General features: G+C 49.1%; 1 protein-coding gene across 1 annotated transcript in view; it reads left to right on the top strand.

The window, feature by feature from the left end:
* Tbxas1 (thromboxane A synthase 1) overlaps positions 1-13,101 on the top strand; it is a 173,135-nt gene that overhangs the window by 24,455 nt on the left and 135,579 nt on the right. The window contains exons 2-3 of the mRNA XM_040728790.1: positions 6,207-6,300; positions 9,792-9,844. Of these exons, the coding sequence (XP_040584724.1) occupies positions 6,207-6,300; positions 9,792-9,844 (147 nt within the window). The remainder of the gene's footprint in view (positions 1-6,206; positions 6,301-9,791; positions 9,845-13,101) is intronic.

Here is a 13,101-nt window from a genome sequence, read left to right as displayed (position 1 = left end):
TTGCGGGTCTAGGTGTCAGCTGAGCTGGCAGTTTCTGGAGGCCTTGTTTCTTGCCTGTTTGGGATGAGGACTCAGCACTCCTGTTTCGGATGCCAATCACCATTTTGCCTAAAGCAAACGGGATGTGTTTGTCTAATAGCCAATTAGGAGGGGCAGTCATAGTTACAACAACTATGCAACCCAAAAGGAGCAACCGCCTTAGAGGGGGAATGGAAAATGCTTAGTTCTTTTATTTAATGTCTAAATATAGTTGCTTTAGTTACTTTTCTTATTGCTGTAACCAAATACCTGGCAAAGAGCAGCTTAACAGAGGAAGGGTTTAGTTTGGCTCATGGCTCAGGAGATACAGTCCAACATGGCGGTGAGAGGATGTTTGCTCACATCTTGGTCAAAAGCAGAGACGGGGCTGCCCTCAGCCGGCTAGATCTTTCCCCCTGGCTATTTGGTTCTGGGATTGAGGGGAGAGTCTTCTCCCCTCAGCTAATCTCTCTAGAATTCCTACTGACATACCACAGCTATGCCTCACCAATGCTTGGGTGTTTCCCAATCTCATCAAGGTGACAATAGAAACAGTTAAAATTCGATAGTTGAATCACATATGGCTTGGTTGCTATGATAAAATACCATGACCAAGAACAACTTAAGAAGGAAGAGCTTATTTGGGCTTATAGTTGCAGAGGGAACGGGAGTCTACCATGCCATGGAGTCATGGCTACAAGTAGCAGACGTGGTGGTGGGAACAGGAATCTGAGCGCTCACGCCATAGCCACGAGCACGGGGCAGAGAGAGTGAACTAGGAGTGACCTGAGGCTTTTAGTCTCAAAGCTTGCTCCCGGTGGTGGTCTTCCTCCAGCAAGCCTGCACCACCCAAACTTCTTCAATGACGCCACTAACTGGGGACCAGGCGTTGGAATGCCAAGACTTTGGGGGACACTACCCGTTCAACCACCAATGGCAGTCAATGCTTAAGCTGCTGAGTAGATACTGAGAACGTGTGCTTGTGTTAGGAACTAGATAAAGAGGGTCTGAGCTCAGTGGAGAGCGCGGAGCCAGAGTCGGAAACGGGGGAGTGTTAGTTAACTTGTTAGCTACTGACAGTGACAGGCCAGCATTAAGAGGCCAGCTGCCCACAGTGCTTCCAAAGGAGCGCTCAGCTACGTGCAGGTCCCACGGAGAACTCAAGTGGAGAGACCGGCAGGGCATCATGGGATTGACATAAGATACACTCGACAAGAGCAGCCCTTTCCCGTTCTGCAGGGGCAGCAACTCAGCTGGAACAGACAGAGACGGGGTTAAAGAGACAGAAGGGGACCGCACATCTCCATCTCAAGAATCCCTGCCGAGAGGCGGGGAGAAAGGCGAGGGGCAGGTGGACCCAGGCGTCTGCCCCCTTGCCGGAAGGTGGAGGACACAGGGCCCATTTGCGCCGTGGTGGGGATGGTCCAGGAGAAAAGAAACATCAATGCACCTGACAGAAAGAACTCGGACAGCAAGCGAAGGGCTAGGCAGGGTAGCCCAGTGGGTGGGTAAAATAGCTTGCTGCCAAACCCGATGGACTGAGTTCAGTATCTAAAGCCCATGGTGCGGTAGAGAATCAAATCCTGCAAGTCCTCTTCTGACCCGCATAGGTGTGCACATATGTGCACGTGCATGCACACTAAACACATTAATAAAACAGGAGAATCACAGGACAGGCTAGGAGTACAAATGAAAGGCTGGCTTCATACAGGCAGCCCCCAAATACCCGTCAGCTCACCAGTACCTGTGTTTATGAAGCTTGCATGTTCTGAGCATCCTGCTTCTGTTCCCAGCACTGTCTGTGCAGTCTCCTGTGGTGCTGGCCCACAGAGCCAGAGCCTGGAGGACTGAATAGGTTCTCGGAGTAGGTGATAGCAACACCTGCTTGAAGACAGCCTGACCTGGTTCGAACTCTGATTCTGTCACTGAGCAGCTCTGGTACCTTGGGTGCACCAGTAAATCTCCCCAAACTTGGCACTCCTAACTAGCCACAGGAAAATAATACTGACATCTCCGTTCAAGCGGTCGTTGGAGGTTGTATATGAAATGGCATATAAGCTGCAGTGCCTGGGACATAGGAAACAATGTGACCTAAATAAATGACAATGACAGCAACGATTGTATAGCTCTCTTATGTCAGTGTAAATGTAAAACTGTTGTCTTGTGACAAAATTGCTTTCAGGCTAATGACTGAAACGGCCACATGAGTGTGTATGTGTGTGTGTGTGTGTGTGTGTGTGTGTGTGTGTGTGTGGTGCTTTTACATTATTAGGGGGAAGAACTCGTGTCAGCCATTTATACCTGAGGATCGGGATGTAATTCCGGGGGAGACCACTTGCACAGTGTAGATGGGTTCCTGGGTTCCGCCCCAGCCCGGGGAGGAAGGGAAGAAGGAAGGGAGGGAGGGAGAGAGGGAGGAAGGGGGAGAGCCAGACTTGAGGTACTGAAAGGAGAAATCAGAGTCTTGCGCACAAACTCAAAACTTCATAATTTTTCCACCAGAAACATCTGTGCTAAAACGAGAGTTAAGTTATTTCTGTCCTTGCACCTCCTTACTCTGGGTAGAGAGAGGAACCAGGCAAAGAATCAGAAGGCAGTAGAATGGAGATTCAGCCAAAGTGGCAGGTGACTGTTTTCCAAGTGAGTGGCACGAATGAGCCACACGGCTGGCAGAACCAGACTGGAGATTAAGAGGAAGCCGCTCTCATGGCTGCCTGAGACACAGAGTCAGGGAAGCCTGCAGGCCAGGCTGGCCTCTAACTGGCTTCTGGTATTCTAAACCTCTGTCCATTTGACCCGAGCCCATCAGGCGTTCTGCAAGGCCTGGGGATGTAGCTCAGTTTATGGGGAGCTTGCCCAGAACACACAAAATTTGATCCCTGGCACTGCATAATGCCCGCACACACCTGCAATCTCAACAGTTAGGAGGCGGAAACAAGAGGATGGGAAGTTTTAAGCCTTGCTCAGCTATATAACACACATACGTTGTGGCTAGTCTGGGCTATATGAGATCTTGTCTCAGACAACAACCCCACCCCTACCCCCAGGTTTACCTCAAGTGGCTTCTTTGCCTAAACAACGAACCATCGTCGCGTGTAAAATCCATCAGGAGAGCGCCTTGGCTTTGAGGAAAATGAAAGACCAGGAAACTTGTAGCCTTTGAAATTTAGCCTTATCGTGGAAACACTGCATCTGGTTCAGTGTATGTTGAGAAGGTACACCCCAAGCTTCAGCAGTGGCAGCGCAGGATTCGTATCCTGTAGCATGTAATGATTGCCTTAGACGTGAACATAAAACCAAGGAATTTCATGTGGGACCAGTATGCATGTCTGCTGTCACTTTCTGACTTAAGCATCCTTACTATAAACAGGGACAGAGGTCCAGGATGGTAGTGGCGACCACATTTGCATTAATTCCTGTCAAAGGAAAGCTGTCCTAATATCCCAACACAGTGATCACAGAACGGCTGCATAGGACCCGATAGCCACAGCCCCATCCCAGGCCACCTGCACTTTCGTTGGATAATACAGGATTTAATGACACAACCTAACATGAAAGACAGCCTTCTTTTACAACGACAGTGCTGAAAGTGACAGGGAGAAAAGGAAATTTAATGTATTTTCATGGACTGCCTGGGATGTTTGGGAGAGCACCCTGGTTTTTGGCTTCCCGTGGCTGTGCTATGGAGGACTGATTGGTTCCCAGTTCTAGAAGCTGGAAGGCAGAAATGATCTCCGCCCTCATAGATATCTGGCTTCCTCGTTGTGTGTCTGTCTTCTCACGGCCATCTTATTATTATGTGAATGTGGAATGTCCCTCACAGGCTTATTGTGACCATTCATTGCCCGTTGGAGCCACTCTTTGTTTTGGACATTTGTGGAACCTTAGGAGGTGGAGTCTTAGGAAATGGAGCCTTTAGAAGGTGGAGCCTTTAGGAGGTGGAGCCTTTAGGAGGTGGAGCCTTTAGGAGGTGGAGCCTTAGGAGGTGGAGCCCTTAGGAGGTAGAGCCTTAGGAGGTGGAGCCTTAGGAGGTGGAGCATTAGGAGGTGGAGCCTTAGGAGGTGGAGCCTTAGGAGGTGGAGCATTAGGAGGTGGAGCATTAGGAGGTGGAGCCTTAGGAGGTGGAGCCTTTAGGAGATGGAGCCTTATAAGGTGGAGCATTAGGAGGTGGAGCATTAGGAATTGGAGCCTTTAGGGGATGGAGGCTTAGGAGATGGAGATTTAGGAGATGGAGACTTAGGTATTGGAGCCTTGAAGAGATGGAGACTTAGGAGATGGAGACTTAGGAATTGGAGCCTTTAGGAGGTGGAGCCTTTAGGAGGTGGAGCCTTTAGGAATTGGAGCCTTGCTGGAGGAGCTGGGTCTTTGGGGGCAGACCTTGAGATTTCCAAGCCCTGCCACACTTCCTGCTTCTGCTCCGCTTCCTGACTGCTCTGCCTCCAGGGCTCAGGGACCCAGTGATGGTGGCCTTACCTGGTGGCTTCCCACCGAAGGCTCCCACATTCTGCATCTGAGTCCAGGCTGTGAGCAAGATCTGTGGTTGTGCACAGGACACTCTCTGCTGGTGCCATATGCTTGAAAATGTCTGAATTTTGTGCAGAGACACACAGGCCGTGTTCTAAGTGCAGTTACATAATGAAGGCGTGGACTTGCATAATAATTAGCATGTGTAATTAGGCATAGACTTCTTGTCCTTTAATTAGACAATCAAGACATCTAATTACTAAATTAAGATGTAATTATGTGGCCCAAGATCTTCATATTTCTTTTTATCTATCAGAGAGTATATTTAGAAAATAATTTGCAAAAACTGATGGGAAAATCTCCGATTCGAGAGTGTTAAAGGAGGTATTCAATAGCTGTGAGTCTCCCTTGACCTCTCCATTTGAGGATAAGGAGAGGCATTTGAAACACCATCAGTTGCTTGAAAGGCTACGTTTTCTAGACAGTGCTGCTGACCTAGTGCACACACTAACGAACAGGAATGTGGGTGTGGCTCATCCATGTAATTCACACATGGCTCTAGCGTGTGCTTCATGATGTGCACTTCACGGTGATGCTCTGGGAAGTCATTCAAACGGGCAGTCCTTTCAGATGCTGGGAGGGCCCCCTGCTCCCCGTTGTGCCCTCCCTGGTTCTTCCCCGTCGCTATTTTAGCTATAGGTACAATGCTGTGTCGTGTAAATCCCACTTAAGAGGTGTCTCCCCTTCCCTGGATAGTGGAGGGTTTGCTGAACGATTGGAGAATAAAGCAAATGTCCCATCCTTCTAGCTGCAGAATGTTTTGAGCTCTTGTATTCATCAGAAGCCAGACTGGAGTGCTATTCTGTTATTTTTCCCTGTTCCTAAATTGGGATTTGGCTGATCTCTGCATGATGCTAAACACCCAGTTTGACTCATTAGTTTTTCTGAACCGACTGAACTTTTGACCTGATCGTCTGGCTGGGTGGGGATCGGGGCCATATGGTAGGTTTGCCCAAGCCAACTCCGACTCTAACTGTGTCACCTCTCTGTTCCCATAAACTGAAATATCCCCATAATCCCAGTGTTTGGACGGCTGTACTGAAAAGTAGTGCAGCCTCGTTTGAGCCACTCTTCCTGGTTTGGGGCAGAGAAAATCTTCCTCCCTTATGTGTTTAGGCAGGGAAACAGTCTTACAAAGGCTGTAGGTGGGGAGTAAGGAGGTCTCCTTGTCCCGAGGTGCCTCTATCACTATTTTTTTTCTCAGTGAGGCCATGGCCATGGAATGTGATGAGCAGCGAGTTATATGTGAATAGGGGCTTGGCCTGGACCCAGAAAAATGATACCAGGGAGCTGATTCTCTGCCACTCTGAAGTTTTGGCTTTGTCTTCTGAGTTGTGGTTCATGATAGATTTACGAACTGAGGGACTGAGGCGAGTGTGTGGAGAAACTGACTGAGTTCTAGTGGAGGAAGGTGTTAGACTGCCTCCTCTGAGGTACCTCCAGACCCCTGAAGGCCTGGGGACCCCCTCCTCCCCATCCCCCAATCGGGAGGCACTCCTGAGTTCCTGTCCTCTTTACTAGCTCCCTGCCCTTAGATGCGTTCACTGGGAACTTCTCTCAGCCCAGCTAAGAGAACTCAAAAGTTCCGCTTCATAACAGGGCCAATGACACGGACACGCGCACTCGTTTCTTGGCTCTAAAAGTCTGCTTCTCTGTCCACCCAGGTATTCCACGTCGGCATTCTCAAGACTGGAGAAGTTGGGCATCAGACACCCCAAGCCCTCTCCTTTTGTTGGAAACTTGATGTTTTTCCGCCAGGTGAGACTCTGAATCTTGCAGAAGACTTCCCATTGGGGCATTGTTCCTGTTTACACTTCAGGGGGCACGGCGATCTTCGCAGGAAGAATACGTGCGGCATGTTAAAGAATAACTTATCAAGAGCAAGCGGGCTCATTCAAGGAGGATAGGCCTTGAAAAGTAATCAAATGCAACTTGCTATGTTAACACAGCAAAGGAGAAGAATGTATGCAATCTCAGCAGATGCCAAGAAATACTTAGTAAATTCCAATGGCCATCCGTGACACTAAATCTTAGTGGACTGAGAATAGAGTGGCAAATATAACAGGTGTTGGTGGTGCATACCTTTAATCCCAGCACTTGGGAGGCAGAGGCAGGCGGATCTCTGTGAATTCAAGGCCAGCCTGGTCTACAGAGTGAGTTCTAGGACAGCCAAGGATAGATAAGAGACCCTGTCTTGAACAACAACAACAAAAAGAATGCCTATCATGGGAAGAGCCCTTCTCCATGGGAATGGGCTTCCTTCCTTCCTTCCTTCCTTCCTTCCTTCCTTCCTTCCTTCCTTCCTTTCCCTCCCTCTCTCCCTCCCTTTTGAGGCTGGCTTCAAACTTGCTATGTAATGGCTGTGATCCTCTTACCTGCACCCCCTGAGTGCTAGGATTACAGGTGTGTGCTGCCACACCCCGATCCCGCAGTGCATGCTAGGCAAGCACTCCACCAAAGAATCTACATCTCCAGCTTTTGTGGTTATGATATTCATCTCTTATGTCTCATCAGTATGCATTCATCCATCCATTCATTCACCCACCCCAAAGCCAATTTATTGAGTATTTAAATATACCAGGTTCTAGGATGCACAGGTAGAAGACACTCACACTTTCAAGGTCACCACCCACCCAGCAAGGGTTTGTGTCACCAGTTGGGATGTGTCAGGTACTGGATTGGGAAGTGCAGATAGCAGCTGTGGTCCTGCTCCAGGTAGAACAACCGAGTAGGGGTCGTTGTGGGGGAGTTCCTGAGGAAGGGGGTCCTGCAGGAGCTGTAGACAGGGACACACACCAGGGAGAGAGCATTGCGCACAGAAGAAGGCAGCCATGTGGGGATGGTGGCACCGGTCAACCCGGCAGCCTGGAGGGACCAAAGCCAATGAGGGAAGGCTATAGGACGCAGCTGCATGCGACACATGGGCTAGCTTACTTATAGACTTGAAGGTCGGGCCAGGAACCATTCCAGGCTACTGTCGTTGAGTACAAGATTGGCACTGAAGAGCAAGATTGTCCTGCAAGGGACAGGAGTTGAGATCAGGGCTGCAGAATCCGTGCTGTGCCCAACATCAAGACTGAAGGGTCAGGGCTGGCAGCAGGGAGGCAATGGCAGTCCGCAGAAGAGAACGGCAGGGCCAAAGGACCACAGGGACTCCCAAACTCAGAGGGTTCAGGGGAAGAGAGGAAAACAGCGGTTAAAAGACTGAGCCTGCAGAGCAGAGGCAGCGGCTGCGGGGAGGCAGAAGGAAGTGGTTGGGAGGGGAAGCTGGTTCAGCGAGAAGATATTTTAAGCATCTGGCCTTCAGCTCACGAGTGTGACATGGTAGCGGGGATGACCAGGGCGTTTGCAGATAGGGACACAGTATCTATTTTTGAAGGTTATTATTATTTTTTACTGCCGTTGGTTTTTCTCAGAAGCCTGATTAACTTGTTGGGGACACTGCCTCCAGACCAACAGCAGGCGCCACCAGATCCTGCAGGTGGATTGCCATACAAGGGCAGGAAGGGCTAATTTTGGGCCAACCCTGATAGCGACCCTCAGAGGATGCTGGGACTCCCCCGCCCCTCCCCCTGCATGGCCACTGCTCCACGCCCTAGGCAGAGACTGACCTGCATCTGGTCGCTTCTCAAACACCCCTCTCGTCTCATCCCTCCCTCTGGGGTGCTGGGCTCACAGCTTCTAAGCCCACAGTCACCCCGACAGGCCCCCTACACCCCTCTTGAAGCAAGTGTGAAGAGACTTAAAAGTGTCAGAACAGAACAAACAAACCATGCTATGGGAAGGCGAAAGAAAATAAATCCCCGTACGTTACAAGGCAGGGGGAACCTATCAGATGTAGCCGGTGGAGTAAAATGTGTTTGGTGTTAACCTCCGGAGGCAGCGGGGCGGCTGTCCTGTCAGGAGAACCCTGGCTGGCTGACTCTGGAGAGTGTCCCCAGCAGCTCCTCTCATTGTGAATGTAAACTCTGCCATGCTCTTTCTAAAGCAGGGAAGTCAAATCATTAGAGAGGTCTATTAGTACATAGGCGTACTAATCTGGGCACCCACCTGAGGTACTTGTGTGTGTGTGTGTGTGTGTGTGTGTGTGTGTGTGTGTGTGTGTTTTTAATTAAAATAGAATTACATAATTTTTTTGCTTTTCCTCTCCCCATTATTTCCCATTGTCCCCTGCCTTTAGTTCATGTATAAAAATGAATAGACACAACTTGCTCAGGCCACTTAGTGTTCCTTACATGCGTGTGATTTCTGGCTGACCACTCGGGGCTGGATGACCGAGTGGGGGGTTAACCCCTGGGAGGACGATTTCTCCTGTCTCTGCACTCTGTCGTCAAGTGTAGCTCTCTGCCTGTGGGGGGCCCTGAACTTACACTCTAGTCCTGTTCTCGTCTTAGGCTTTCCTTGCTGTAACCCAGGCTTTCACTGCGGAGTGCGGAGTGCCTGGAAACAGGGCGTGGTTCCGTTCAGGACATGTGCCTTCTCCAACGCTCAGCTCTCGGACCCTCCATCCCTATGGCTCAGATCCCGCTCTTTCCACCCATGCCCTTCCCGACACAGGCACGTTTTCACAAACACGCGCTTCCCGCCGCATCTCACGTGTCTCAGTGCCTGCCCACGTGATGTCCCGTGATGCGTGCCTGTGCTCCCCGTCGGCATCCATTTCAGCCCCATCCCCGCAGCACACGGGCTTTGCAAGTTCTGGCCTCCGCCAATTTTACCCGATGCCCATCTTCCGGTACCCTAAAGTTTCAGCCTAGGAAGAACCTTGCTGAGGGTCTTAGGTTTGGAAACTTGTTGTTTGACATGTAACTTGGATCATGTGAGTTTGGAATTTGTGAAAATTTGGGTAGATTCAGAAGTTTACACATATGAGGGCCATGGAAGGGGACTTGGCGAACGTGAGCCACATCTGAGAGGAATATTGTAGATGTAAAACCAAATAGTTTTCAGATGTGTGAGCAGCAATTACGCACAGAGAGCTTAAGTGCGTGTGGTCTCTTCTGTCCATTAAATAGAGCGGCTGAGAGTTTTACTCAGCAATATTTTTAAAAGCCATTTCTTTACCCAATATTCTGTAGTAATTCAACAAAATATAATGGTTATTCTTCTTTTATTGTTTATGTAATTGTGTTCTTGCTGTCTGTCCTGGGGTTTTTGTTTTGTTTTTTTTCTGAGTAAGTTGGAAGCATTGAAATTTTGCTCAATTTTATTCTTACCATGGTCCTGTGCTCCCCCCCTTTCTTTTGCAGGGTTTTTGGGAGAGCCAATTGGAACTCAGGGAGCGATACGGGCCTCTGTATGGGTAAGGCAGAAACTCAGATTCTCTTATACATGTATTGGTTTCTCGTGTTGAACCAATGTGGAAGTCATGACAATAATAGGAGTGTCCTGAACATTTGAATTCTTTTTTGAGGACTCCGAAGGAGGATAGATAAGAACACTATAGTACATGCATACAGAGAGCTGTCTCTTATTTGAACCTGCATGTTCCATCCTGTGGGTAAGGTGTGCCACCAAAAGTGATGTTATTGTCACCTAACCTGGCACTGGAAATAAGTTCTGTGAATAATGTCAGATGACGGCAGTGTGACCAAGCCTGTCCTGGATACAGTGGGACACCTGGTCTCCTTGTTCGACACCACAAAAAGTAACATAGCCCTTCCCTTTATTTTTGATGGGTTTTATTTTGTTTGCTGTCATTCTTTTTTTAAAAAGAGATTTATTTGTTTTTAACTTGTGTGCATGCGCATTTGTACCATGTGCATGCAGGAGCTTATTGAGGCCAGAAGAGGGCACTGGATCCCCTGGAACTGGAGTTACAGATGGTTGTGAGCCAACATGTGGGTGCTGGGAACTGAACCCAGGCCCTTTGCAAGAGCAGCAAATGCTCTGAACTGCCGAGCTCTCTCTCCGGCCCCTCGTGTAAGCTCTTTTATGACTCATGATGTTTGTGCTGAATCTTTGCTTAGATCGTTTTCTGTATTCAAGTTCTGAAAGACTTGCTCTTTTTGCTTCTCAGCGTGGGTCTGTGCTCACCGGGGTCCCCCGGCTTCCAGTCTGTTTCCACGGCTCTGGGTAGCTTTGCATAGCTTCTCCTAGATCTCCAGGCTGGCAGTCATTTTTCTAGGTGCACAGTTTCTGTGGGACTGCTCTGCCTGTTCTGATGAGTTCAAGTGCTTTAAACCTTTCTGCCCCAAAGATCTGGACCTGTGTTTCCTCAGAGCTGCTATGGAAAGGTATTGGCTTGAGATCTTTGTGGACATGGATGGTCTACCATTTCCTAATTTCTTCTGTGGCCTTGAGAAAGTAAAAAGTGAAGCTGCTGTAGTAGTTGTCTGTGACTGCTGGGTAACACACTACCCCCCAAGCTCAGTGACACAGACAGCTTACTCTTTCGAGTTCATCCGAGAGCTGGCTGAGGTTGGCGGGCCTAAGAGCCACCTGGCTGGAAGGATTTTCTGGGCTTCCTGTGTCAGTCGGGGAGAGGCTCCTCTGTGCAGCTCTGCCTCTCATGTTTCCCATCATCCCTCAGGCTCGTGAGGGCAGGGTGCTCTGGCGGGAAAAGCAGAGACTTGAGAGAGCAAGGAACACCGCTGGACACGCTTGCCAGCATCCTTCCTGCCAAGCCAGGGTTAGAATGAGGCAGCAAAGTCCCTTGGCCAGGCTTGATGCTGATGGAGTGGGGAGGCAACCATTGTCTTCAAAAAACAAGCTTCTCCTTCTTCTCTGGGGCCCCCGAGTGGGGGACTTCACCCAGAGCATAACATTGCATGTGTAGCTTCCGGCTCTGAGCACGGTAGATGATAAACTACCAAGGGGCCGATTGCAGGCCCTCTTTCGTTCTCTAGTGTCTTGTTACCTTTTAAACCTCAGTCTGCAATGGCCTTGACCCCCAATGTGGTCGCCATCTATGTTTCTGGTCCAGTGGGATGCTGTCTCCACCAGAGATAGAGAAGGTTCTCCCTGATGTTAAGTAATAGAAATCACTTTCTTGGAGAATTTTTTTTTTGTATATGTGTTTAGTGTGGAAGCTTTGGGTACCTAAGAATTATTCTTAAATGTCACGTGAAGAGTATAAAGGACACACGTACACACACACACACACAGAGAGAGAGAGAGAGAGAGAGAGAGAGAGAGAGAGAGAGAGAGAGAGAGAGAGAGAGGGGGGGAGAGAGAATTGGTTTCCTTGACAACAGGCCATCCAATCAACTTTTCTTCCCAACTTTAACTAAGTTCACACAATTTATCCTTTTCATTTCCAGAAAACTTGAATCACAGAGAATGATTTCAAATGAGGTTGTAGAGATCAAAATTGCAGAATCATCTCTATTCTTTGTTCCCACCTCTGGTGAAGAAGGCGGGGGTGGGGGTTGGGGGTGGAGGAATGATGGAATAATCTCTTCACACAGAGCCATCAACCTTTTCTCCTATAGGAAAAAAGAAAGCAAACAAGAACAACAAGAACAAAAAATAAGCCCAAAAAAACAAACAAAGAAACCCGACGGGTCCTAAGACACTGCCCGATGCCTCTGGGGACCTCTAACTGAGTCACCAGTGTTGGGGGGGGGATGGCAGTGCTGAATCAGCCTCTATCTGAGCTGCCATCTAGCCTAGAAGACTCTTCTTGAACCTAACCTTTGGTACAATGGGTTCACTGGTTCAGATGTCAGAGGGCCGTGGTCCATGAACAACAAACACCACCCCCGCCTACCCACATCCCATTCCTATCCCCTCACCGCCCCCCCCCCGGCCCCTCCAAGAAACAATTCTGTTTAAATGACATTGATTTCCAGGCTGCTTTTATGACTAGGAAATGGAGTCTATCATGGTCCTCTTACAACTTGAAAAGACCAAGTAGCTTTGATTTCTCGTTGGACGAGTGAAACCAACCCCACACTATGAATGCTGAACAGAGCAGCACCAAGCCCTCCCAAGGCAGCACGGCCTGCTTGTAGACAGGGATGTGTGCAGCTCGGATCACCCAACTGCTCTGAAAGTCAGTAAGGTGACCATTGACCATGACGGCTACTGGGACCCTTACCCACTTACCATAGCAGCTTGGTCAGGGTCTGGGGACTCCTAATTGAAATAGGCTCCTAAGCAGGGTGAGGGGCGGATGTTGTCGGTGAAGAGGGGTGGATAGCATCAGTGTTTATTATTGCTGCCGTTGCCGTCCCTACCACTGCCACCGAGAAGTGTTTTCTCCAGGTGTCTAATTATGTCGGTGGCTTTGCTAGGTCAGTGTAAACCACACCCTCCTTTGAACCTGAGTGTAAACCAGGTAGCCTGGTGTGCACACTGCCTGGCTTCTGCCTCTGGTGCTCCGTCCCTTCGGACATGTGCCGTCGGTATAGACAATTAACGATTATCCATACTCTCTTTTGGTCTGAGGATCTGCTCCAAGTTACCATATTTCATCCCAATGTCCTCAAAAAACGATAGCAGCATCACCACTGATGACTAAATATAAACAGGGTAGACATTATGGCCTACCAATTGTGACAGAGTAGGGAAGGACCCGTTAGTATGCTGTGACCATTACTTATAGATGCACAGGCC

Source organism: Mesocricetus auratus, unplaced genomic scaffold (genome assembly GCF_017639785.1).
Source record: "Mesocricetus auratus isolate SY011 unplaced genomic scaffold, BCM_Maur_2.0 Super-Scaffold_100019, whole genome shotgun sequence".
Taxonomy (NCBI): Eukaryota; Metazoa; Chordata; class Mammalia; order Rodentia; family Cricetidae; genus Mesocricetus; species Mesocricetus auratus.
The sequence above is the reverse complement of the archived record's forward strand: the minus strand, read 5'-3'. Positions and strand labels throughout refer to the sequence as shown.